Source organism: Motacilla alba, chromosome 4, assembly GCF_015832195.1.
Source record: "Motacilla alba alba isolate MOTALB_02 chromosome 4, Motacilla_alba_V1.0_pri, whole genome shotgun sequence".
Lineage (NCBI taxonomy): Eukaryota > Metazoa > Chordata > Aves > Passeriformes > Motacillidae > Motacilla > Motacilla alba.
Window position 1 is genome coordinate 5,740,872 of NC_052019.1, and position 25,729 is coordinate 5,766,600.

Genomic DNA, 25,729 nt, shown 5'->3' on the forward strand with positions numbered 1-25,729 from the left:
ATGTGTGACCAGGAATGTGCAGTATGAGGTCTAGTTAGACTTAAAGGAAAAAAACAAGAAATTACTCTGACTTGTCTGCTTGAGGATTTTGTGCAGGACACAAAGAATAGATTCTACTACTCAAAAACCAACGGAGGACACAAAATGTGAATCCTGTAATGAAAGCTGGTGGCCAATACATTTTAAAATCAGTTATAAAACCAGCATGTAGCTATGAAACTCTGATTTGGGGTTGTTTTTTTCCCTACACTTTCTAGCATGGACACAAGACAATAGTGTGTTATTGTGACAGGCAATAATAGTAAGATGGACCCTGCTCTCCTTTTTCCTCTTCCCCAGAAGACTCCATTCAGTGAGCCACCACTTAATATGGATACAGGAAAAGATTCTGGGGTTATTTAAACACATTTATTAAAAAAAATAAGATTAAGTATGTCAATTATTCACTTTCAGTGCTGTTTAGTGTATTCCTCCGTGATAGACAATCACAGGAAACCACCAGACATCAGAATGTGTAGGTGACCAGCCTGACCTCTGCTAAGTAAAACAAACAGCAGATGAAGATAAATTCGAATATTCCTTTATTGTGGGCATAGATTCCCATAATTCTGTTCAGATGATATGCACATGTTTATTTTAAAAAGTACAGGCAGTACAGATGTATGTTCCAAACCCCAGACCATGCCACAGGGCCACTGCCCCTTTCCCAGAGATGTGCAAACCCAAGATTTCTACACACGAAGGTTGGTGCGGTCGTGGTACTTCTGGAAGGGGTCATCAACGTACCAGTTCCTTCTTTTCCAGAAGGATGTGGTCATTTTATCCAGGAGCTTACACTGTGTCCTCGTGCACAACACCAGCTCCCTCAAACGCTTCTTCTGGGCGGCTGACTTCTTCCACAGCTTCTTCTTATAACCAGACTGTCAGGAGAAAACACACACCAAAAAAACCCCACTTGTGAGTAGGTCGCTGCAAATGCACAAACACAGGCACACTGCTCAGCAAACCTGGATAAATCCCCCCCTTTCAGGAAAACGGGAGTCTCTCTACAGAGCTTTTTTTAACTTCCACACCAGCCACTGCCCTCCAAGCGAAGGAAAACAATGACACTTTACCCTGACTGTAAAGAACAGGCTCTCATTATCCAAAAAATCTCACCTTTCTCCTAACCCAGAGGCCGTTGTGCAGCCGGAGGAACCTTTTGACCACAGATTTCACACTTTTCCTCTTTCCTTTCCGTAGGCTGCAGTAGGTGAGGCTCCTTGCTGGCTGCTGGAGTAAACTTGGAAGTAGAGGTGTGACACTAGAAAAAACCAAACCAACCCCAAAATGGAGAGGGAAACAGAACAGGAATGAAACACCTTTTTCTAAAAGAAATCACTGCCTTTATCACACATAGAGAGATCAGAAGAGCTGTGGCTCGGTTGAAGGACAACAAGGACTCCTCCAGTATTACAGCACAGCAGCTAGTGGGTGTAGAATAGCAATGTCAGGGCTGGACTCTGGTCAAAATTCAGCTCAAACTTATTATTCCACACAGAGCACCTTTTTTTAATCTACTAAAAGCAGTCAAACACTCAGAAGCCAATATTCAGCTGTTACTTGGATTCAGAAATTACTTTTAGAATATTAGTCTTTTAGAATATTAGAAAATAGTTTGAGTTGGAAGGGACCTTGTAAATCATCTAGTCCAGCAGCAAGAGAAACAGCAGTGATTACAAGACTGATTGGAAAATATGGCTGCAAAGAGCATCCTGATTTACCTCCTGCTTCAAGCATTCATGGTGACTGAAGTGGGAGGCTTTGGGGCTAACACAGACCCACTGCAGAGTGAAAAGGTGCCCAAGTTTGTGTCTGTCTGTCTGTCAATCTATCTATCTATTTTATATCTATATGGGGAATGGGGGCAATCTCTTCTCCCAAGAAACAGGACAAGAGAAGGTTTTGGCAGGGGAGGTTTAGATTGACTCTAGGGAAAACTTTCTTCACAGAAGGAGTTGTGAACTGAACAGGCTGCCCAGGGCAATGGACAACTTTCCATCCCTTGGAGGGATGTAAAATCTGTGCACTAGAGGAGATGATTTAGTGCTGGCCTTGGCAGTGCTGGGGTAAGGGTTGGACTTGATGATCTCAGAGGTCTTTTCCAACCTATAATTCTACAATATTCATATATATATATATATATGGAGGAATTTCAACATATATACTGCACCTATTGCATATGTTATATAATACTACATGTTATTGAATATAACATAGACTATATTAACAATATAATATTAATACACACATGTGTATTAATACACACAATGATAAATTACATATGTTACAGGATACATAATACATTCACAGTATATTGCATATTATGTAATGCATATGTAGTGGAATAAAATATATATTCCTAAATGTATTTATGTATAAATATATTTTATTTTAAAATATAGTTATATATATATACATATATTTGAAATGTATAGTATTTAAATTTATTTATATTTATATGAAACAATATACATCTAAAACAAGTACGGTATGCAAATAAAAAGATATATTAGGTATATATATATAAGATATATAAGATATATATATATATATAGATATATATATATATAAGACAAGATGTATAGAGAGAAACTGAAACCCCTTTTAATGGTTTTTCGCACGAGGGAGAAGCCTCGCAGCCGCACCTGCTGAGCACCGAGGGGGTCCCTGCCCGGGGCCGGTTCTCGCCGAGCAGCCGCGGGGTCCAGAGCGGAGCGGGGACCGGGGCCGGGGCCGGTCCGTGCCCCACGCACCGGGCGGAGGGGCCGCCGAGCGGCAGCGCACGGGGAGCCCAGCGGCGCAGGATCCCTGCGGGGACACGGGAGAACCTCAGCACAAACATCCCAGCCAGACACCCCCAGCCCCGACACCGCCACCGCCACCACCCCGCTACCGACCCGCCAGGGCCCCGCGGGCCACCGCCGCCGCCATGGCCACGCTGCGCCGGGCGGGGCCGCGCCGGGTCCCGCCCACGGGGACTGCGGCCGCCCCGGAGCCGGGCTGCCGCCCCGGAGCCGGGCTGCCGCCCCGGAGCCGGGCTGCCGCCCCGGAGCCGGGCTGCCGCCCCGGAGCCCGGCTGCCGCCCCGGAGCCGGGCTCCCGCCCCCCGGAGCCGGGCTGCCGCCCACGGAGCCGGGCTCCCGCCCACACCCAGCGTGCTCGTCGTCCGCCCCGCTCCGGCTCCCGCTCCTTCCCCCCTCACACCCGTCACCTTCAGTGACCGGCACACACCGACCCTCCGCCCCGGGAGCTTTGAAGCATGTTACTAAAGTTTCCTAAAAAACGCACCGGGTGGATTTGACTCATTGTTTGTGTACATTACTGGTGTATTCTGATTTTTTTCTCTTCAGAAATCTGGCCGGACTGGTTGAAGGATGAGATAGAAATGGCTCCTGAGTGCTCTGAGGGAAAGAAGGTTTATGAGCGAGCTGTGTTGATAAACGCTATAAAATGTGTTACACTCAGGCTGGGCGACTGGAGGAAAGGCTGAGACAGCTGCTGCTGTTCAGCCTCGGGAAGAGACACCTGAGAGGAGATCTCATCATGTGTCCGAATTTATTTGTACGCTGTCAGTGCTCGGAGCAGGGACCGGGCTCTGCTCGGCGGTGCCGGGCAATGGGATGAGAGGGAACGGGCAGAAGCTGAACGTGGGAAGAGCTCCACAGAGCAGTGGCCGAGCACGGGGGCACATTGCCCCGAGCGGGTGCGGAGTGTCCCTCACCGGAGACATTCCAGAGCTGTGTGGTTGCAATCATGTGCCGTGTGCTCTGGGATAACTTTGCTTAAGCAGGGAGGTTGGACCAATCGACCGACTCTGGTCCCGCCCGACCGGACCCATTCTGTTATTTTTACTTTTATTTTATTTTATTCCGGCGTGCGCGAGCCCTGCTCGGCGCACGCGCCCCCGCGCGCGGCCACCACCCCCGCCCCGCCGGGGTCGCGCGGCCCGTGCCCGCCCTCCCATTGGCCACGCGAGACCCGTCACGCGCGGCCGCCCCCTGGCGGGGCGGGAGGGCCGCGCAGGCGCAGTGCCCGCTGAAGGGGGGGGAACGGAGGCGGCGCCGGCAGGACCCGCGCAAGGCGCCTTCCCGCGGGGCCGCGCCGGCCGCCGCTCCGAGCCATGCTGCGGGCGTGCCGCCGAGCGGGGCTCGCCGCGGCCAAGCAGGTGAGCGTTCCCCGGGGCGAGTCCCGCGAGCCACCCCCGCTGTGACCAGCCCTGCGACCGGTGCGGCCGGGCCAGGCCTGCGGGGAGGGAGGAATCCCTGTGACCGCGGCTCGGCGCGCGCTGAATGACTCCGCACGCGCGGGCCGCGATTGGCTGCGCCGCCTTTGACGGGCGGCCGCGGCCGCCAACGGAGGCGAGGGGCGGGCGCTGGTCGGTGGGGCGTACTACCAGTCCCAGCGTGCACCGCGGCAGCACAGCGCGGGTCGGAATGCGGCACCACCGCAAGGCGTGCCGGGACTCTTAGTCCTTAACGGGGGTGGCGGGGGTGCCGCGTTGCTTGCTGGGGGCTGTAGTCTCGGCCGCCATGGCCGCGCTGGGCCCGCAGTTGAGGTCCGCTTCTCCCGGCCCACAGCCCGGGACAGCGCCGGGAGCCGCGGGCGTGGCGCGGGGGGCCGGCGGGGGGCTCGGTGGGGGACGCGCACGGCCCGCCGGCCCCGCACGGATGGCGCGGGGATGGGCGGCAGGCGCGCTCCCCGGCGGGGAAGGACGTGACCTTGCCTTCCCCGGCGCGGCCTCCCGCGCAGCCCCTCCTGAGCCCGCCGGTCCGGCCGCCCGAAGGGCCGGGAGCGGCGCGCCCCGGTGTGTAGCGTGGGGACACGGGTGATGTCAGCTCATGTGTAAGGGGATCCTTCTGTCCCCGCAGTGGGACACAACACGCGACACCGGGGGCAGAAGTGCCGGTGGGACTCGTGCTTCGTGTTCTGGACTTTTGCCTCTCCTTATCAGTGGAGATAAGGATGGCGATGTGCTCTGGAGCCTTTTTAAAGCAGTAGGCCAACTTTAGGAAGCCACGGGGATTTATAGGTGAGGGTGACTCCTTTACCAAGACCCCAAATTGTATTTCAGCTGCCTGATTAAAAAAATAACCTGATTAGATCCCTTTTATATCCTTTTGTCCCAGTGTTCAATAGCCTGTGTTCACACGATTTAGCAAAGGAGAAGCTGTAGGTTCTTCCCTCTAAGGCTCCAGTCTTTCCCACTGCAGCTGCTGCATTTCCCCTGCAGGGCTGGAGAGTCCCTTGGTCACCTGATGCCCACTGAAAAAAGGCTCTGGGTTTGCCTGGCTGTGGAAAGTTTCATCTGGAAGTTGAGAAGACAGAAACCAGGCTTTGGCAGATGTTTATCACTTGAGGCTATTTGCATGTGCTTGGCTTTAACAGAATGTGTCTGGAATGACTGTACAGCTCCAGAACAGCCAGGGTGGTGCTTTGCAGCTGGAAGTTGGTCATCGGGCTATAAATATTTGGTGGAAGACTCACAGAGTGGTTTGGATTGGAAAGGACCTTAAGACTTTCTCATTCCAAACCCCCTGCCCTGGGCAGGGACACCTTCCACTATCCCACGTTGCTCCCAGCCCTGTCCAGCCTGGAGGTGGACACTTCCAGGGATGGGACATCCCTGGGCAACCACCACACCACCCTCACAGGGCAGAATTTAATCCCTGAGAACTGTGCAGACACAGAGATGCCACAGCGCTCTCTGAAGTTTGTTATCTGTACCAGAGAGTTCGTGGTGGAGACTGGGAAAACTTTATTCATTCTTTCCTGTTATTCATTTTTTCCTACTTCCATTCTTTCTGTGAGCTCTCTGTTCATTCTTTGCTACCATGAGCTCTGTGTGTGGAGCATCACTAAACTTGTAACAATTGAAGTGGCTTTAAGAGAAGGGGATCTTCATCCCTTTCAGAAATGTTTTCTGCTACATATGCAGTGCTGCAGAGAAACTTTTCTCTTGAAGTATTTTTGAAGTTTTCTGTGAAATGAACAAGGCTTTTAGTAAAAGTGTGTGATGTTTGGCAGGAGTCTTGAATGGTGGGAAGTCAGAGTTCTGTGGTGAGATGTCCTTGTTGTACCTGATCTCTGTCTTCATGAAGAAAAACTTCTCTGAAGTTTCTGGTTTGCTCTTTCTGTTGAAGTGAATCCCATATTACAGAAATTCTGGATCGGGATACTCGAGCCTGGTGCCTAAGAGAGGTTGAGCTGGAGCTCAATGAGCAGAGGATGGTGTGTCCTGACCATGGTTGTTTGAAGTTACACATAAAGTATAAACCTGCAGGGCAAATTTAATTTGTTTAATGATGTTCTGCCGTGCTCTTCTTGCCCTGAGCACTGTGCCAGAGTGAGCTCACATGGAGATCTTTAAATGCCCTTAAATCACTGGGGCTCATAATATTAACCAGAGTGAAGGTGTGATGTGCCCTGAAAAGTGATTCTTGTGGTGATTAAATAGTAGATAATGAATGCAAAATAAATATTTTAAACGTTGAATGAAACAAATATCATGTAGAGCTTGTGGAGAAGAAGGAAGAAATAGAAACAGCTGTCCTGCAGTGCCCTTGCTGTGGGCATCCTTGCAGTGTCCGTGCTGCCTTATCCAAATAATTTTCTGTGTTCTGCAGGACAGAAAGTGGTTTATTTCTGCCTTTTGAAGGGCACAGCAAAGCATGTGTGATGAATTTCTCCAAAATTCTTCGAGGCATTATTACAAATAAATGACAAGGGTCTGAAAATTTACAGAGTCCTGGAAATTTTGCAGAGGGGAGATTAGAAACAACCTGCTAATTTCCATATTACGGTGGTACAGCAAATACAAGCAATATTGTTATGGTGACCAAAAGAGAGCAATACTCATTTAAAAATTGATTTTTAAAAAGATCAGTGATTTTTAGAGGTATTAATGTATCCGGATGTGAGGGAGGAAAAGTTTGGCTTCTGTTCATAAAACTTGGGTACTTACAGATTTTCATTTGCTGTTCCACTGGCCAGCTGTGGAAATTTTCGCAGTGACTTGAAAGATGGAGTTGGTGAGGGCTTGTTTTGGCTTTAATTACTGCTCCCATTGCTACATGTGTGACAGTCCCAATGCCAGAGATGGAGCGCCTATGTTTTGGTTCCACTCATCTTGATGAAAAATAAATAGAAATGAGGATTTGGCTAATTCTACAGCAGTCCAGCTTGGAAGAGATCTCAAAAGATCATCTGGACTAAAATCAATAACCTTCCAAAAAACCCCTCCTGGTGCATGAAGCACAGCTGCTGGGCTAAGAGAAGCAGGTGTTCTCCTCTGCCTTGCTGGCTCCCTGAGCACAGCCTGATCCCGAGGGTGTGTGCTGAAGGTGTGGAGCCACATGGGTCCAGGGCTGTTTGCCATCACCAGGTGTGAGTAGGGGATTTGGCCAACAGGAACAGGGCTGAGCTGGCCCAGAGGGCAGGTCCAGCCCGAGCAAGGATGTGGGAGTGACAGTGCTGCAGGGTGGGACTGCCTCCAGAAAGCCTGGCCAGGAGCTCAGAAGTGATGGCTTATTTCCAGGGGAGCACCAGGCAAGATAGCACAATCCCAAAGGGTTGGAAGGGACTGGAAATTCAGTCTGAATTGATGAACAGAAAACCAAGGTTTTTTTCCATTCTCATTTTATTGGATCGAGCTGTATGCATAATACTGGATTATTTGCTGCTCCTGTGCTTCGTGGTGTAATAGGGACATACTGAGAGTCAGGAGCACGTTTTGGTAACAAAATGATTTGTGAGGCTTTTATTAGTGAAATTCCCCTTGAAAGGAGCAGTGAAGTCAAAAAATCAAAAATGTTAGAGAAGATTTTTATTATTTTGTTGCCCTTTCTATCCATCACAATCCAGAGAACCACCCACAGTGAGGGCTCCTGGAGCTCTCAGGGGCAAGAGCAGCACGCTTCCTCTTGCTGTGCATATGCTCCTGCTGCTAATTAAAAAGGTTTTGGCTGCCTTTGTGGAAAGAATAAGAATGCAGTGTTCCTGCCTTTTCCTGTCTGTGCTGTTGGACAGGGATAGGACATAAACCACAAGAGTTGTGCATGTTATTGCCATGTGCAAAAGGAAATAGAGAAATGTCTTTTGGGGTTATGTTGTAATGAAGCATCTCCCAGTTTTTTCTTTTTTAAAGAAAAAAATTCCCTGTTGGGCAAAATACCTCAACTGTGGGAAAAGTTCTTTTTGTGCCTTGTACTTGGATTTCTCACGAGTTGTGTATTTCCCTGTTAGTAATTCCCATGTGGATAAAAAACCTCTGAGGCCAGCAGTGTGTTTTCTTCTGTAGGCTTAGAGTAACTTAACCACTCCTTCAGAGTAGATAAAAATCTCGGTAATGTGGATCTTGTTAAGTAGAATATAATGAAATATCACTCTTCATATACTAATTTAATTTATATTATAATCTGATGTCTATCTGGAAAGTGTACGTGTTCTTAATTCTTTTAAAGTAGTGGTCTTGGTTTGGAATCTTAGGGAGAATTGCTTGTATATCTTAAGAATTAAAAGTAGTTTTAAGCATTTAAACAGTTGTTGTTGTGTTCTGCCCCTCTCACACTGAGCCTTTCTAGTGTGTGAGATTGAAATGCATCTGACACTAACCCACTTGAACTGCCCAGCACATAAATCAGCAAAATAAATGCAGAAAGAAGCTGGGGTAGGGGTTTATTCCTTCTCATTTTTCAAATTTTCAATTTATTTTTCAAAGAATTTCATGACTTCTTAAAAGCTGCACATGGGAAAGCTCTCCATGCGTTCCCAGGAAAGAGTCCAGTGTTGTAGTGCTGGTCCCAGCTGTCCTGCAGACACACTGAGGCTGTGGCACTGGAGCCAGTCAGCCCAGAGCTGCTGCTGGGAGGAAGATGCTTCCCTGTGTCCCCGCTGACCCTGCCTCCTCCCCCACAGAACAGTCGCTGTGTGAGAGCCTCGCTCCGTCCATCGCGGCCGCACCGCGGATATGCCACCCACGCCGGGGACTCCGGGTACGTAGCGGGCTCTGGGGTGGGACTGGCTGTGCCAGGGAGTCTGCTCCACATGACAGCAGACTCCTGGCAGTGGGATGTCTGTGTGGAGTAAATCCTGTTCTCATGGGGCGTGTTCCTTGTGTGGTTCAGTCAGATTTAGGTGAAGGAAATGAAGATGGATCAGTATTTATCATGGAAGTTGTGAGCTGGCATCTCACCTTTGGGTTAGTCACTAAGCAGTGTTGTACCAGGCTGAAGTGATTTAAAGCAGCTTCTGGAACAGAGTGGTGGTCCCCAGCTGCAAGCTGAAGATCACCAACTGTTTGATGTTTGCCATATAATGTAATTTATTTATTTATGTCGTTTACATCCTTTTCACTTTTCTTTCCTCCTCAGCGTTTCCGTGGGCAAAATCATCGGTGCAGGTCTGCTGTTTGTGGGTGGAGGGATAGGTGGAACCGTCCTGTATGCCAGCTATGACAGACAGTTCCGGGAGAGCGTGGAGAAGGCCATTCCCTACTCCGACAAACTCTTTGAGATGGCACTTGGCCCTGCGCCTTCCAGCACACCAGTGTCAAAGAAACCAGTAAGTGTTTCCCATCCAGCCCCACACATCCACTCCTCTGGTTTTTAAGAAAGTGTCTGTGGGATTTTTGCAGGCAATTCTGACAAGGGAAGAGATGAGAATCTTGACTCCATGTTTCAGAAGTCTGATTTGTTATATTATGATATTATTATATTAAAAATGCTATACTAAAACTATGCTAAAATAATGGAGAGAAAGGATTTATCAGAAGGCTAGAAAGGAATAGAAAGGAATGATAACAAAAGCTGGTGACTGCTCAGAGCTTCAACACAGCTGGATCAATGATTGGTCATCAAGTAGAAACAACTCACATGGACCAATCAAAGATGCACTTGTTGAATTCCACAGCAGCAAATAATTATTGTTTTTCTTTTCCTCTGAGGTTTCTCAGCTTCTCGGGAGAAAAAATCCTGGCAAAGGGCTTTTCATAAAATATCATGGTGACAAGTGTCTGCACTTAGGTTTCGAATTCTGGTTAATTTTGCTTTGTGCTAAGAATTAAAAAAGTTAAAGAATTAAGATTCCTTAAATTAAGGTTTGAGAATTATGAACTCAGTTCCTACTTGGTGCTGCAAAAGTGATGCTTGTACATTTCCCATTACCATCTAATGATGGTGGTGTGTGGGTTGTAAAACTTGTTTTCTTTTGCAGTAAAGTAATCTAATAGAATCCCAACTGAATAGCTGCTCTGCTTATGCTCAGAAATAAAATGGGGAGAGAGAGAGGCGGGTGACAGGCTGGAATTTAACTGCTGTTAAATTAGTTAGTGGCGTAGCAGAATTACAAAACTTGCTCTAAGTGAACTTATTTTAAAGAGGACTGAGAACATTCTTGAATAAGTAAAGATTTGAATGGTGCAGAGCCAGGCATAAGCATCATGCTTTGACATCTTAGTGGCACTACCCTGGAGAAAGGAAAATCTGATACTGCCTTTGGCACAACTCTGGAAATTGAAACCTGGAAGTTTCTCTGCCCCTCCATGTGAAAGGAAATACTTCCCAATAATCAAGAATACTGAAAATCTGCTCTGGCCATGGTTTTTTTTGAGCTTTCTGAAGCCATTTGGCCTTCAGGAAACTCAAAATATTTTAAATTGAATTTTAAGAAAGCTGTTCTTAATGAGTGGGGGAATATCAGTCAAGAAAATTTTCTCTCTTCTTGTTTTAGCTACAGTTTGTGTGATTATCCAAGCTCTTGGTGCCTCCCAGGCACTAGGGAATTTTGCAAACCAGATTGATCAGCAGAGTTATCGACTCCCCTGAGATGGTTTTATTTGTACCTTGTGGCTTTCCACAATGGATATTAAGGGATAAATATCATAAAATGTCACAATACTCTGTGTTTGAGTGTTTATGTGCCCCAACCACCAGCATCTCAAGCCTTTCAAAAGGAAATCAGTGGAGCCAAACTTAGAGTTTCTGCATTCAACACACTCAGAAGTGCTTGGAATATTTGGAGCATGAAACTGTTTTTTATTCATATTTGAATAAATATTTGTTTATAGTGAAAACTGCCACAGTTCTACCTGCATTTTTGGAGAGGAGAAAACCGTAAAAATTCCTTCTGAATTAAAAATCAAGTCAAGGCATTAGATGGCTGTTTTAGTTTGCACTTTGCAGCTCAGATTTATGGTAGAGACACCTGGATATGGGAAAGTTCTTTTTCATTTTACTGGAATTGGTGAAATCCAAGCTGTTTGAAAAACTGATGATATTTCTTATTTCTGACTTTTCAAGATACAACAAGGTCCACTGAAGATCTCATCTGTAGCAGAAGTAATGAAAGAGTCTAAACAGCCTGCTCCCAAGTCCCAGATAAGCAAACCAGAAGGTGCTGCTCCTACAGAGGAAAAAGGAGGTAAATTTATAGAGTATCATGTACAAAGAAGCAAATGACCTAATGATTTCCTGTATCATATATGTTAGAGTAGATTAAAATTGTCCTTTGAATGGTTGAAGGTAAATATTGTAATTTCTTAGAATTAATGTTTTTTTTCTTTCCAAGTCATAACATTTGCATAAAGTAGCTTCAGCTTTTTTTTGTCCCTATTTTTTAAAGAAATGTATTTAATTTAGAGGATATTTGGAATCTGAGATAAATAATTAGTAACCTTCATAGTTTAGATGTGAGACTCAGCAGGAAGAGAACTTCAGGTGCTGGACTCTGAGGCTCTTGCAAGCACAAGATACTTAATTTTGGATAATTACTGGGCTATTGTAAAGCCAGATCAAATGGAGCTCGTTTAGAGAGGAGCACTTGTGATGTCTTGTTATGTCTATCTCTAATGGCTCTGTGTATGTGTAACTAATATCTTGTTGCTGTTTATCCAGGAATTATCTTCTTCTGGAAATAGTAACATCCATATCCAATTAATATTTTTCTACAAAGTAAAAAATTAAGTCTTATAGCCCTGTTATTATATTATAACACTTAGCATGGAATAGTTTGGAAGAGAGCTTAAAAATAATCTAATTTCAACCCCCTGCCAAGGGCAAGGACACCTTCCACTAGACCCCAAAGGCCCATCCAACCTAGCCTTGAGCACTTCCAGAGATGGGGCAGCCACAGCTTCTCTGGGCGGCCTAAGTGCCTCACCACCCTCACAATAGAGAATTTCTTCCTAATATCTAGTCTAACCCTGCCCTCTGTCAGTGTGAAGCCTTTTCCCCTTGTCCTGTCACTCCATGTCCTTGTAGAAGACCATCTCTAGCTCTCATGTAGGAACTGGAAGGTAATTGAAGGTGTCTGGAGCCTTCTCCATGTTGAACACGCCCAGCTCTCCCAGCCTGTCTCCCTAGCAGAGGGGCTCCAGCCCTCTGAGCATCTTTGTGGCCCCCTCTGGACTGGCTCCAACAGATCCGTGTCCTCCTTGTGTTGGGGGGCCCAGAGGTGGATGCAGCACTGCAGGTGGGGCCTCACCAGAGCTGAGCAGAGGGGCAGAATCTCCTCCCTTGACCTGCTGCCCACACTACTGGGGATCCAGCCAGGACACAGGTGGTTTCTGGACTGCCTGTGCACATGACAAGGTCATGTTGAGGTGGTTTCTGGACTGCCTGTGCACATGACAAGGTCATGTTGAGCCTCTCATCCACCAACACCCCAAAGCCCTTCTCCTGGGGCTGTTCTTGATCCATTCTCCCCCCAGCCTGTGTTTGTGCTTGGACTTGCCCCAACCCAAGTTGTGGAGGTTGCACTTGGTCTTGCTGAGCTTCATGAGGCTCACACAGTCCCACCTCCTGAGCCTGTCCAGGTCCCTGTGGATGAACATCCCTTTCCTCCAATGTGTGCACAGCTCAGCTGGATGTCATCAGCAAACCTGTTGAGGGTGCATCAATCCCACTGCCCAGGTCACTAACGAAGATGTTAAACAGTCCTGGTCCCAATAGTGACCTTGAGGAACACACTTACCACTGGTGCCCATTGGACATTGAGCCATTGACCACAACTCCTTGAATACAACCATCCAGCCAGTGCCTTATCTGCAGAGTGGTTCATCCATCAGATCCATGTCTCTCCAGTTTAGAGATAAGGATGTCGTGCAAGACACTGGCAAATGCCACTTCAAATTTCTGAAATCCAGGGAGATGATGTCACTTGCTCTTCCCTAATTCAGCAATGCTGTTCCCCCACTGGAGGGTCTCATCTACTCTGTCATCCTGCTCAGGCAGCCTGTAGCAGACCCCCAATGTAATGTCACCTGTCCCTGCCCTCCCTCTAATCCTGACCCATAAACTCTTGGTTGGCTCCTCATCCATTCCCAGGCAGAGCTCCATGCACTCCAGTTGGTCATTGACAAAGAGGGTGATTGCACTCCTTGTCTCCCCTGTCAGGCCTTCCTAAAGAGCCTCCATCCTTCCGTTCCAGCCCTCCTGTCACAGTTGCCATCCCACCATGTCTCCATGAAATGAGGTTCCCTTTTCCTGGGCCCCCTCTCCTGGCAGCTTTGGTTTAAGCCTCTCCTCACCAGCTGAGCAGGCCCTGGCCGGAGATGCTGTGGCCATCCTTCTCTGGCAGATGGAGCCCATGTCCCCAGCTGTACTAACTGGTGTGTTCTGCAACTGTGTTTAACAGCAGGCAAGGCTGCAGCACAGATCATCTCTGCAACAGGGGTAGCCGTGTCGGTGCCAGCTCCGGGGATACAGACTGAAGAAGGTGAAAAAAAACATCTGAATCTAATGAAGAAAACCCAAATCCTCTAGCTTCACGTGCATGCATTCTTGCTTCTGTGTTGGTATTTGTCAGTGTTGAAATGTGTGAGTTTCTGTGCCTTGTGCCAAAAACTTCCATCTGTTGATAGATTTTGCACACAGTGAGAGCTGCAGATGCCTGGGACAGGTAGAGGTGTGAGCACAAGAGCAAAGCCTGCCTTTGTGCTGAACTGAACTTGCACATTCCAGTTTGCCTCTGCTCTTGGTGGCCTTGTGATTGCTGTTCAGTAGGGCATTTCTGACCAGGGACTAGTGAGGAAACTGTGTTTATTGTTAAACTCTGCAAGAGACACCAGCCTTGAGATGATAGTCTCTTCCAGATGTGATTAGATTATATTAATTCTTTCAGTTATGAACATTTCATAGAAAGCATGCCAGGGTTAAGTACATGCTGCAGAGTAATATCAGCATTATTCAGAGGTCACCTGATGGGTTTTGTTGCAGCTTGAGGCTGAGAGCTCTGGGCTCTCTCCTCAGTTCAGATGCAACTTGCTGTTGATCTTGAGAGCATTAGTTAGGTCAGTTCTCACTCTGAAAGGCATTTTAAGTGGTGGCAGGCAAGGGAATGGAGTATAATTGTGATCCACCATAGCCTTCTCACTCATCCTTCATTGCTTTGGGTGGGCTCTGTAAGCATGCCAGAGGAGAGCTGAGAAAAAGCCAGAAGAGAGATTCACTTGAAATTTAACCTTGGCTCCATAAGTGTTTCTCACTTCTGGCTTTGCCTTTGACTTCTGAGTCTTGTGTAATTTTGTCACTAGACAATGGAAAACCTCCAAATGAATGTGAGGTGTCCATGCTCTTGTCTTTAAGTTGTGAGACTGGCCTTTGTAGTTATGGATATAAAGATTCTTCAGGTAGTTCCAGCATGGCTTTGAGCAGAAGTCAGATCTACAAAAATCAGTTTTGATAAAGTTACTTTCCTACAAATAACCTCTGTACTCTAATTTGGACTCTCTACTTAAGCAGTTTGACTCTTTTTTTACTTCTAAATAGGAAAACAACACGAAGCTTCCCATGCTGTAAAAGAACGGCCACCAGAAGAAGTTGCAGCCCGGCTTGCCCAGCAAGACAAAGAGGAGCAAGAGAAGGTTTCAGGTGAGTCCACACTGTCACTGTTCCTGTGGGTGTTGCATGACAGAACTGTGGAATTGCACTGGCTTCATAGTCCTGAGCTCCTTACACACCTCTTGGATGTGCAGTGGTGGTGAAGCAGTGGAGTTGGCACTGGGCGTGGTGGTGAAGTTTCTTCCACCCACTCATAAATGACTGAGAGTTGAAGAATTATGGAAAAATTGAGGTTGGAATAGATGTCAGGGTTCAAGGAAGATATAAAAATTTGTTTCCAGAGCCATTAGAACAAGTGGACATGGGATATACCTGCACCCCCCTGCAATCCCATGGGAGAGGTTTCCACTGGGTGGTGTTCTGCTCTCCTCAATACCCCTGCTCTAAATAAAGAGAGCATTTTGGTGATCTTCTTCTGTAGGCTGCTGTTTAATTCCCTAACTGACCAGCCCTTTTAGATCATAGAAAATCATTTAAGAGACGTAGAGGCTGTAACATGTTATTTTACTAATTATAAAGTTCTTTTCTTTATTGTTTAATTGACTTAACTTTTTTTTCCAGCCCTTGCAGCAACTCTAGAAGGAGCCCTAAGCACAACTGCTCGTGTAACCCTTCAGGCTATCACTGCTCAGGAGTCAGCTGTGCAGGCAGTGAATGCCCATTCCCAAATACTGAAGGATGCCATGGACGATTCTGAGGTAAATTGGACAAGTGAGGACAATTTTTTCTTTTTCATTGGGTTTAGCAAAACTTCAATCTCAATTAAAAATAAACTTGGAATCTTTTCTTGCAATGCCTTTATCACAGTTTTAACTTACCTTTCCACTTGTGAAATGTGGTGCAGTCAAATAATACAGTAGTTTTGATTTTGAATTTTGTTGTTTGTTTTTTTTCCAACTCCTCTCTTTTCTTTTTGCAAGAAGAAAATTCAAGTTAAGACATTAATAGTTTTCACACTGTATTTTAATTAATTTTATTTTAGTTCACAGGACTCTTTACCTAGTTAAGATCATGCTGTCCACCTCAGTAATTCCATTGAACTTTTTTCCCTTTGCCAGCATCCTCTTTCTGGATTGTTTGTTTCTTGTCAGGAAATAGGAAGGGGATGAGGGGATGTACAAGTGATAACACTGATGGTGTGCTCATGCCAGGGTTTCTGTGGGTCTGCCACTGCCCGTTCAGTTCTGGAGCAGAGATAAAATTCAGTTGTTAATCAGTTAGCAGGGACATGGGCAGCCAACCAAGCACTTAGGACTTAATCTAGTAGTTAGTAAAATAACTGCCTTAAGAGATTGCTTTTAAGCTTAATGACTAAACTTAATTTAAAATCAACTTTAAAGTATTATGGTACTGTAAGTATTAACCTTAAAAACAATTTTGAAGCATTAAAGTATTGTAATGCATGTGGAGATTTCCCCACTATAGGTTGTGGACCATACAGTGATTCTCATGTAAGCTCTTCTGGGTGAATGCAGTTCTGTGGCTCAGGAAAAAAAACCCATTAAGAATCAAACAAAACCAAAACAAAATGTTGGAAGAGAAACATCACTCGTAAAGCTTCCAGCTGTGCTGTTGAAAACCACAAGAATGGTGCTCAGTTTGAGGGAAATGCTCAGTGACCAGGCTTCCAGTGTGTGGTAGCTCTTGTTCAGTGATTGTGATGACCCTGCTGAGGAGTCTGTGCTTGCCAGGATGCCGGGGAGAAGAAATCCTCGCAGTGGCGCACGCTGGAGGAGGCGCTGAAGGACCGCAGGAGAGCCGTGGATGAAGCTGCTGATGCCCTTCTGAAGGCCAAGTGAGTTGCTGGATTTGTCTTGGAGTAAAAAGTTACATTGCTCATGTGAGGGCTGGCAAACACCAGATGAGTTTCTAGCAAGTATGTTGTCACCTGTGTTCATATTGAATGATCTGTTTGTGCCAAATCAAAAGATGGTTTAATACTCATTAGCCATTTTAATTTGATGTGTGCAAACCTTGGGTGCCTGTGCTCAAAGCCTGTAGCAGAGAGTCTGAAACAGTCCTGTTCTTTTTAAGAACTTATTTATCTCCTTAGTACTAACATAGAGTGCTGGTAAGTTCAAGGAAGATGAAAAAAAAAAATCACGGTCCTTTTAGTATTATTATGAATAATTTTGTTAATAATAAACCTATTGTAAGGACTTTAGTCTGGAGAAGAGAAGGCTCTGGGGAGACCTTCAAGCACCCCAGCACCCAAAGGGGATACAGGAGAGCTGGGGAGGGACTTTTTAAAAGGGCAGAACAAGGGGGAATGGCTTCAACTGACAGAGGGGAGATTTAGATTGGATATTAGGAAGAAATTCTTCCCTGTGAGAGTGGTGAGGCCCTGGCACAGTTTGCTCAGAGAAGCTGTGGCTGCCCCATCCCTGGAGGTGTTCCAGGCCAGGTCGGATGGGGCTCTGAGTGACCTGTTCCAGTGGAAGATGTCCCTGTCCATGGCAGGGGTGGAATGAGATGATCTCTAAAGTCCCCTCCAACCCAAACTGTTTGAGGATGACTCCATGACTGCACTCTGTTCATTGAGTCAGCAACATCACCAGCTTCTTTTAGTGGTAATGAAAAAATTAAACCTTGCAGCATCCTTTGGCAGTTCCCTGTGTCCACAGAATTGTTTTTAAGCCATTTGATTTTTACTGAGCACAAGCCTAAGAAAAACCTGAATTCTGAATGGCAGCACTGCTCATACCCCGGGGGTGTGTGACCTGTGTTGATGTGCCCCCTGAGTGTGGTCTGTGGGCACTGAAGGAGCAGAAATAAAATGACAACAGTATCTCCAAGATGCCCTTGTAGTGAGGTTAGAAATAAATTTGGAAACGCTTTGATGCTTCTAAGGCTAAGAGGGCAACATCATCCTGGAAGCTGCATGGTAGCATGGTAGCTATCACATGATAAACTTCCCTTATCTTTGCTGTTGCTGGGCTGACTGAAATTAGTGGGAGGTGTAATTGAGGTTTCTTTGTTAAAACAAAGCTAATGCAAACCCCACATGCAGCAGCTTTCATTCTCTGTTGCTCTACTGGATATCTTTGCTTTTATTTATTTTCTTAATTTACTTATTTTAAAGCTTGTTCCTTATTCTAATGAGGTTATTGGAAACCTCCATTGTTTGAATGGATTTGGAAAAGGAACATTTTTTCACTTTTTCCTTGATTTCCAATTGTGCTAGAAAAAAGCATTTCTTTCCTAATTACAAAAAAACACAATTATCTTTACAGAGCCCTATAAATTCTCTCCCATCCTCATTAATCTCCACCAGTCACCATGTCCAAAACACTTCTGCAAGCGTAAGCCATCTATATTAAAAATGTTTCCTTGCTGCTGTTACGTGCTGGAAATGTCTGCTGTATAATTCTAACCCAATTTTAATCTCTAATTCTAGTTTTACTAACACTAACTCCTTTCAGTGAACTTCCATCTTCCCTCCAGCTAGATCCTGAATACTAATTGCAGTGTAAATAATTCTCATTGTACATGGAATAGCCACACTGACATCTTTAGGTTTCAGGCTGTGGGAAAAAAGTAATGCTTAGTCAAAGCATCTTAGAGTTGGTAGATAGGAAGCATCAGTAGAGTTACCCAGTAGTTGTTCCTGTGAATACCAACAGCATAAAGTAAATTTTCTTTGGGGTGATAAGCCCTGTTTGTGTTAGGCTTAGCAGCTGCTTCTCTTTTCAGAGAGGAGTTAGAGAAGACAAAGGGTGTCATCGAGAAGGCCAAGAAGTCTCAGCTGGCAGGAGCCAAACCTCACATTGTTGCTGCAGAAGAAAATCTCCATCATATGATTGTGGACTTGGACAATGTGGTGAAAAAGGTAAGGCTTCCTCAGACTGTTTATAATTGCCTCCAGAGTGGGGACTCCTTGGCAGCTTGTGCAGATCACCCATTCCCAAATCCTCTGTAGGGAGTGAGACAGTTCATAGAATCAGAATGTGCTGAGTTGGAAGGGACACATCAGGATCATTGAGTCCAGCTCCTGGTCCTGCACAGGACACCCCAAGAAACCCACTCTGTGCCTGAGAGTGTTGTCCAAACACTTCTTGAGTTCAGACAGGCTCTGTGCTGTGACCACTTCCAGTGCATTTGAATTATAAATCCATCCTCTTGTAGCTGTACTCGGGCTTTGAGCTGGTTATACTGCCAGTAATCAGACATGGCAAGATCTTTGTGAGAACCTGAACTCTGTCTTGAAAGAGCCTCCAGGTGGCTTCATAGTCCCAGTCCTTTCTGTTGGCAACTTGTAGTTCTTCACTTGATTCCAAGGTAGTTTACCACAAGGTTAGGGAGGAGTTCAGTGTATGCTATTAACTTGGTGGTAAATCACTTTGCAGTTCAGAAGACTGGGAAAGAAATGTGAAGGTGAAGTTTGTCCCTTTGTAGGACAGCTGGTAATTCATCAGGTGTGTTTGGAGTGAATATAGCCTGATAGTGGGAACTTCAGAACTCACTGAGGATGGCAGCAATCACAGGCATCGCTTACTAGGCCTGTATGATGGCTGTGAGCAGAGAAAAGAGCTGGAGATGTTTAAGATATAAACTGAATTCAAGGTACTCTTGGTCCTTGTGTAATTACTGTGAGCCTGTGAAGCAAAATGGATTAGTTATAGTTCCAGCAAATAATTATTGTGTAAGAGAGGTTTAATATCACAGGGTGGTATTAAAGAGAGGTTTGGTGCTCTCCCAGGTGAGTTTGCCTTGTTTTGGCTGTAGGTTGATATGTGCCAGTATCCCAGGGCTTGGCTTTAAATATGTGCCTTCAATTTCAACCCTTGCCTTGAAAAACAAGCGAATCTCACCCTTGTTTGTTCCAGGTTCAGGCAGCACAGTCTGAGGCCAAGATCGTGGCTCAGTACCACGAGCTGGTGGTCAAGGCCAGAGAGGAGTTCCAGAAGGAGCTGGACAGCATCACCCCCGACGTGAAGCCTGGCTGGAAGGGCATGAGTAAGTCTCCCACTGGAGAGGGGCTTCCTCGTGCTTGTTGCACTGTGGTTTGTAGTGCATGACCACTCCATGTCCAGCATCCCAGTTTTCAAATTTTCCCACTATTTGGTTGGTCTAAAGTGAAAATTATTTCACAACTAAATTAAATAATCTAAAGCAGGTGTTCTGAAGAGAAATCAGTTCTATCTGTGCTGTATGGGAAGTATCACAAAATGTAGCTCTTGTGTGATAAATATCATATTGGTTGTATGAACATCTCTCCTCTACCTGGTATTTCAGGAAGGGAATCAGGTCATTCCAGATTTCTATCAAATCTGATGTTAATCAGTAATCAAATACTTGGTTGACTCTGTGATTAGAGGTGTTATAAAACACTGCTGTTACAGGGTGGTAAAGAACTTCCTGAATTTTTCTACATCATGACTGAAACGGACAGGTTTCATTGTTTATACCCTGCCTGCCCCAGTACATTTCATTTCTGAACTAAACTGACACAGGAACACACCTGTAGCAACAGCCAGTGCTGCACAAAAGCAGTGGACAGTCAGCTCGCCCCAGTAATGCTCCCTGCACACTCCTTGCCACAGGTGCTCCTGCTCACCTTGGCTGCTTTCATTTTAAAGGCAAGCAGAGTTGCAGGAGGTGGATTGTGTGTGCTCATTACTGTGGATGAGCTCCTGCAAGAACCCATGTGTAGTATGTCCATGGAACAATTACTGTCTGTGGTGGTTCAAAAACATTAATTCCCTAAAAGCCCCAGATTTCCAGATATTTCCAATCAGGGTTTAACATAAATCTACTGAGTGATCTCAGACTTTTCTAGCTGATGTGTTCAGAGGCAGCTGTTAAGGCTTTATTTCCAAGTTACAGATTTTTTTTAATAGAAGTAATAACTGTCATTTGAAAACAATGATGTCAGTATTACCTTAATATTTTTCTTGAGGTATACAATGCAGAATTACAACAGATTTTCTTTAAGCTACTTTATGCTTTAGGAATGTGGACCTTAGTCCACAAAATAATTTTCCTGTCAAAATGAATACACCAGACCTTTGGAATGGTCAGGTTTTATTTTAAAAACAGCCAACCCCACACCCAGTGTATGTGGGGAAAATATTTGAAATTAACAAATTGTTTGTGCAGTTCACTTTGGGGGTGGTAGTAGTTCTGAAGAAATAAAAAAATTATTTAGGCTCCCTGGGGATGGAGCTGCCTTTCCTCGCTCAGGACAAAATCTTGGGTTTTGTGATCACTGCCCTTGTGTGGGAGGAAAGGGAAGCTCCTGGTGGCTTCTGTGTGCCCCATTTCTTACTGGTGTGGCTTGCTGAAGCACATGGGACAGACTTATTGGGGTCCCTGACTCTCACTGCCACTGGGGAATTTGTTTCTTGACCAACTGCTTCTGTTTGTAAGACCCTAAAAATGGCAGACTACAATTTCCAGTGTCCTGTTGCACTTTCCTACTTCAAACTTCTGTTCCTTGCTTTGGCTGAATTCAAGTAGTTCATCTGTGGGTTTCCAAGGGTGGTTTTAGTGGTTGGGGTGTCTTGGGCTACATCTTGCCTGTAATGCAGAGACTTTTATACTCCACATACTGTTCTTCCTGAATTTCTAAGGACTTGGTCTCATGTTTAAGTCACTGTAGATAAGCTCTTAGTTTTCTGTTTTACTTTTGCATGACTGCCTTGCTGTAGTGAATGTGCATTAACTTTCCCAACTTCTTTCTGTTGCAGAGATAACTGACTTAGGTGAGTTACTGTCACTTGTTCTTGTCCCTTGAAAGTTAACACCTCTTCTCTTTGTCCTTTTTTATGGTTGTGTGGGGCATGGCTTTAAGTCACAGGCAGTTACCAACAAAGGGTGAAATGTGGCATTATTAGAACATTTCAGGCTGAGGTATGCCTTGGGACCCTTTCCTTTTGGTTTAAACCACAAAGGGATCTTTTTGTGACACTGTTACATCCAGCAGCTGAGCTTGGTGCTGCTGGTCAGCTTTCCCTCTGGACAATGAGCACTACTGCTCCAAGTCCTCCTGTGCCAGTCCTTTGTCCAGCACTCAACAGCAAGGTGACTGAAGGACTGTGCAATCTTGCTTGCTTGAGATCCTGCAGGAATGCTTTCCCAAGCAGTCTCAGCTTTCCATACAGATTATTAAGCTGGCAGCCAGTGCAAAATGAGCTGCAGCATTTTATAAAGCCCTTCTCAGGTCACCAAATGCTGCAGGGTTAGCTTGGCTCCTCCTGTCCCAGGTACAAGGTGGTTGTGAATTGTGCTGCCCTCTTGAGTAGCCAAACCTGAAAGGTACAGTCTGGGATAAGGAACCTGATTAGGAGCAGTTCATCTGGAGGACTGTTGAGGAGAAAATGGAATTCTGTCTGTCCCTCACAGTGACATTCCCTGCTGCTCTGTGTGCTGGCAGAGGGGAAAACATGTGGTGGTGTAAAAACCAAGAAATGACAGAGCTGTTGACAGTCTCTGAGTGCGACTCATGGATATGGAAGTGTAAATTACAGCTGGGAATGATTTGGAAGAAACCAAGATAATTTCTCTCCTGGAATGAAAATACAGTTCAGAAAGTGGTCTCAGGTGGGCATTAGCACAGGTCAAGGGCTTGAAGCGCTTCCCTAGAACGAGTTCAGTGGTCAGTGACCCCTTGGAGCCCCAGAGCACTCGAGTGGGAGGCGGGGGGGCACTGCAGCAGTTTCCCTGTGGTTCCCATCCCCTCCCTCACGGCCTGTGTTCCCTTTAGCTGGCCAGCTGTCCACGGATGACCTGAACTCGCTGATCGCGCACGCCCACCGGCGCATCGACCAGCTGAACCGCGAGCTGGCCGAGCAGCGCGTGCGGGAGCAGCAGCACATCGAGTCCGCCCTGGAGAAACAGAAACTCGAAGACAAAAAAGCATTTGAGGCAGCCGTGGCCAAAGCGCTGGAGCGTCACAAAAATGAGATTGAATTAGAACAGGAGAGGAAGGTAAAGTGGCTAAAGCACCTGGTTAAATCTTTGGGTCAAAAAGAAGGTAGAAGAGTTAATGGAAAAGGCCAGAGGGACAGCTGGGATGTTCTGGGTAGTGGGAGACTTCACATGGGTGACCCCCAGGCTAAACATGAAAAGGAGATGTTGAGCAAAGAAACTGCAGCGAAGTTAGAATGGTAAAATCAGATGGGGAATGACTTTGTGAAGTTACTTGGCTCCTGTTGGAGATACGATTATTGAGTGAAAATAGATCCTAGAATGATTTGGGTTAGAAGGGATCTTCAAAATCAGCTTGTTCCAACCTCCTGCCATGGGCAGGGACAGCTTCCACTAGACCAGGCTGCTCCAAGCCCCACTGAACATGATCTTGGGAAGGGGTTGGGGGAGCCACAGCTTCTCTGGGCAGTCTGTGCCAGTGCATCGCCACCTTCACTAAGAAGAATTTCAGTGTTTGATCTGACCTCGTGTAGCCATTACAGGGCTATGTAGGGAAAAGGTAAAGTCTTTTGGGTTTGGAAGCTCATTTATAAACCGGCTTCCAAAACTGTTTGAGTGTTTGATTTGACATGTTACTCTATTTTTTATATACAACTTAGGTAGCTGCACTAAGTGCCTACTGAGTAACCAGCAGTTACTCACATGGTGAACCACGAATCTATTCCTTAGCATCTCTAGGCAAAGGCTCAGCTGTAGAACTGGACCTCAGCAGGTCTTTGAGCTGAAAGAGAGGCTCTGTCAGCGCCACTGCTCTGGCACATCCCCTCAGTCATCAGTGGTGTGATGCTGTGGCAGTGTGTGCCCAGCAGCTGGGCAGGGTGGTGCATTACACCCCTCGCGTGTGTGCAGGTGGAAGAGGTGCGGGAGGTGATGGAGAGCGAGATGCGGACCCAGCTCCGGCGCCAGGCTGCTGCCCACACCGACCACCTCAGAGACGTCCTGAAGATCCAGGAGCAGGATCTAAAGGTGGAATTCGAGCAGGTAAGGGAGAGGAGTCCCCCAGGGAATTAAAGGGATATTCAAACCCTGGCAAAGCACATATGTTTCATATGACAAGAGTCCTGAAACATGTTCCAGGGGATTGAAATGAGAGCTAGGGAGGGAAGCAAGCTTACCTTGAGGTGATACAGAGTGCCTCAGTGTGTAGGTTTTATTCAGACTTGTCTGAAAAGCTTTTGCTATAGGTGATAACTTTTTGACACAAGTGCAGTAACTGTTAAATTCACTCCAATAACCAATAAAGTTTCTTATTGGTATATTGTATTTACTGTATGCATTGGCCCTAACAAGGACAATAGATACATAGAAATGTCTTAAAAATAAGGCAAATATTATTAACCAGCTCTTTCTGTTACTTGCACTGTTTCAGAACCTATCGGAGAAGCTCAGCGAACAGGAGATGCAGTTCAGACGCCTTACTCAGGAACAGCTTGACAACTTCACCTTGGATATAAACACTGCCTATGCCAGGCTGAAGGGAATTGAGCAAGCAGTCGAGAGTGAGCACTGAATTCCTCTTTCTTTAAGGACTAAAATTGTGTTCCCCAAAGGCTCCTTGCCCCAACTTGGGCATCAAAACCCAGGCTTAGGCATGTAGCTCACACTGTGGAGCATCCAGCAAATCCCAGATGAGCAAGTCCAAGGTGGTTCTTCCAAAAATTGTCTTGTTCTGGCTCTAAGCTGTGGGACAGACTTGCTTTAGAGCACACGCTGAGGGGCTGGCTGCTTTGGAAAGCAGAGGGTGGAGAGGGGTGGCTCTTGCTGCTTGTTCTCAAAGCCATGTGTGCCCAAGTGAGAGCCCATTCTTGGCTTCCCTTGCAGGTCACGCAGTAGCCGAGGAGGAGGCCAGGAAGGCCCATCAGCTGTGGCTCTCCGTGGAAGCGCTCAAATACTGCATGAGATCAGGCACAGGGGACAGTCCCACGGAGCCCCTGGGCAGCGCGGTGAAGGCCATCAAAGCCAGCTGCGCCGACAACGCCTTCACGGAAGCCTTAACAGCGGCTCTGCCGCAGGAGTCCCTGACGCGGGGCGTGTACAGCGAGGAGGCCCTCAGGGCTCGCTTCTACACGGTCCAAAAACTGGCAAAACGAGTGGCCATGATCGACGAGACGAGGAACAGCCTGTACCAATACTTCCTGTCCTACCTGCAGTCGCTGCTGGTGTTCCACCCTCAGCAGCTGAAGCCGCCGGCCGAGCTCAGCCCCGACGACCTCGACACGTTTAAGTTACTGTCTTACGCTTCCTACTGCATCGAGCACGGAGACCTGGAGCTGGCGGCCAAATTTGTCAACCAGTTACGAGGGGAGTCGAGGAGGGTGGCACACGACTGGCTGACGGAAGCGCGGATGACCCTAGAAACCAAACAGATTGTGGATATCTTGACAGCGTACGCCAGCGCTGTGGGGCTGGGAACAACTCAAGTGCAGTGAGCTAGGATTGGGGCTTTGGAGGCAGTTCAGCTGTTCTGGGCCAGAGAGAAATCCCATCATCTCCTGAGGGTTCAAACAGAGCTGTTGGCAGGGGCTGGAAGCAGTAAATCAAAGCACGGGTACAGTCTTGTTTCCTTGCACTGTATTTAATTTCACCATCTGTTGTATTTTTGTTGGTTTTGAGTTGTCACGACAACCAACTTCAGGAAGCTTCCCTACAATTTGTGTAAGAATTAATGTTTCCCTATCTTACCAAGTGGGCTTGTGATCGAACCAAAATAATGTTTGTAACCTGCCATTAATCATTTGCCACTTTGTCAGCTGAATAAAACAAGACTTCAACCACTTGCTCCTGCTGTTTAAGTCTCCTGTTTAAACATCAACTGCAGCTGGGCAGTACAAAGCTCAGCTTTTCTCCATGACCTGAAGAGTTAAAACTCTTCATTTACTTCTTTCAAGGAGCAAGGATTCACTGATGTGATTTATTAATTTGTAC

At 46.3% G+C, this 25,729-nt stretch overlaps 2 protein-coding genes across 5 annotated transcripts; one reads left to right on the forward strand and one right to left on the reverse strand.

Moving 5' to 3' along the window:
• Window positions 1-563: 563 nt before the first annotated feature.
• On the reverse strand, window positions 564-3,039 carry MRPL35 (mitochondrial ribosomal protein L35). Its single transcript, XM_038135631.1, has 4 exons — window positions 2,940-3,039; window positions 2,688-2,850; window positions 1,159-1,303; window positions 564-920 (listed from the first exon to the last, which is right to left on the reverse strand). Exons 1-4 carry the CDS (start codon window positions 2,971-2,973, stop codon window positions 732-734), a joined length of 531 nt encoding a protein of 176 aa, XP_037991559.1. The 5' UTR covers window positions 2,974-3,039; the 3' UTR covers window positions 564-731.
• A 1,007-nt stretch (window positions 3,040-4,046) lies between these two features.
• On the forward strand, window positions 4,047-25,583 carry IMMT (inner membrane mitochondrial protein). Of its 4 annotated transcripts, XM_038135044.1 has the most exons (15): window positions 4,047-4,206; window positions 8,955-9,031; window positions 9,410-9,599; window positions 11,336-11,456; window positions 13,671-13,751; window positions 14,804-14,905; window positions 15,437-15,573; window positions 16,567-16,670; window positions 18,569-18,704; window positions 19,702-19,831; window positions 21,565-21,579; window positions 22,581-22,804; window positions 23,654-23,785; window positions 24,174-24,303; window positions 24,626-25,583. In XM_038135044.1, the coding sequence occupies exons 1-15, from the start codon at window positions 4,162-4,164 to the stop codon at window positions 25,231-25,233; spliced, it is 2,232 nt and encodes a 743-aa protein (XP_037990972.1). In that variant the 5' UTR covers window positions 4,047-4,161; the 3' UTR covers window positions 25,234-25,583. The 4 variants fall into 4 exon arrangements, with proteins under 4 accessions (XP_037990972.1, XP_037990973.1, XP_037990974.1 ...); XM_038135045.1 differs by lacking the exon at window positions 21,565-21,579 and having other exon boundaries at window positions 24,626-25,233; XM_038135046.1 differs by lacking the exon at window positions 13,671-13,751 and having other exon boundaries at window positions 24,626-25,233.
• Window positions 25,584-25,729: the final 146 nt, after the last annotated feature.

Coding starts and splice junctions, on each gene's coding strand:
- MRPL35 (XM_038135631.1), bottom strand. CDS start 2,973: ATGGCGGCGGCGGTGGCCCGCGGGGCCCTGGCGG. Junction 1,304..2,687: donor ACCCCCTCGGTGCTCAGCAG/GTGCGGCTGCGA, acceptor GGTTTTTTCTAG/TGTCACACCTCTACTTCCAA. Junction 921..1,158: donor GCCTCTGGGTTAGGAGAAAG/GTGAGATTTTTT, acceptor TTCTCCTGACAG/TCTGGTTATAAGAAGAAGCT.
- IMMT (XM_038135044.1), top strand. CDS start 4,162: ATGCTGCGGGCGTGCCGCCGAGCGGGGCTCGCCGCGGCCAAGCAG. Junction 18,705..19,701: donor TGGACAATGTGGTGAAAAAG/GTAAGGCTTCCT, acceptor TGTTTGTTCCAG/GTTCAGGCAGCACAGTCTGA. Junction 23,786..24,173: donor TAAAGGTGGAATTCGAGCAG/GTAAGGGAGAGG, acceptor GCACTGTTTCAG/AACCTATCGGAGAAGCTCAG.